The sequence below is a fragment of the Penaeus monodon genome, chromosome 22 (assembly GCF_015228065.2).
Source record: "Penaeus monodon isolate SGIC_2016 chromosome 22, NSTDA_Pmon_1, whole genome shotgun sequence".
In the NCBI taxonomy this organism is placed as follows: domain Eukaryota; kingdom Metazoa; phylum Arthropoda; class Malacostraca; order Decapoda; family Penaeidae; genus Penaeus; species Penaeus monodon.
In genome coordinates, this window is record NC_051407.1 from 16,209,064 (window position 1) to 16,209,458 (window position 395).

Sequence of the window (395 nt, forward strand, 5' to 3'; positions counted from 1 at the left end):
CTGCCAAACACGACACATGGCTCATAAAAAATCCAACGCATTCCAAATGCCACACGTGCGCCAAACTCACTCAGACCAAATTCATCAATATCCCGCCTCTTTTACGCAAACCCAGCAACATCCACTTTCCGCTTTCCATTTATACGTGACTAACCTTCAGCCCCAGATCCTCAGGAGCCTCAAACTTATCCTTTTCTTTGGCCAGGAAGTTCATATTGGTACTCGAAGTCGCGAGCGGGCGCAGGGAGCCGGAACGCGACGTGGTCAGTCTGCTCACAACGGGAACCTCTGGACCACTGAAGGGCTGTCTCCTTGCATGGTAACAGCGGGCGATGAAGCGGGAGGTAAGTGCTGGTTCAAGGCCGCTGATACACGCCTTCTTTTGAGGTTGTTGT

The 395-nt window shown here is 51.9% G+C and overlaps 1 protein-coding gene across 1 annotated transcript in view; it reads right to left on the minus strand.

Annotated features, from left to right (window-relative positions):
• Positions 1 to 395, minus strand: part of LOC119586953 (uncharacterized oxidoreductase YjmC-like) — a gene marked incomplete in the record, with an annotated part of 12,303 nt that overhangs the window by 11,487 nt on the left and 421 nt on the right. The window contains 1 exon segment of the mRNA XM_037935685.1: positions 155 to 395. Within this exon segment, the coding sequence (XP_037791613.1) occupies positions 155 to 395 (241 nt within the window).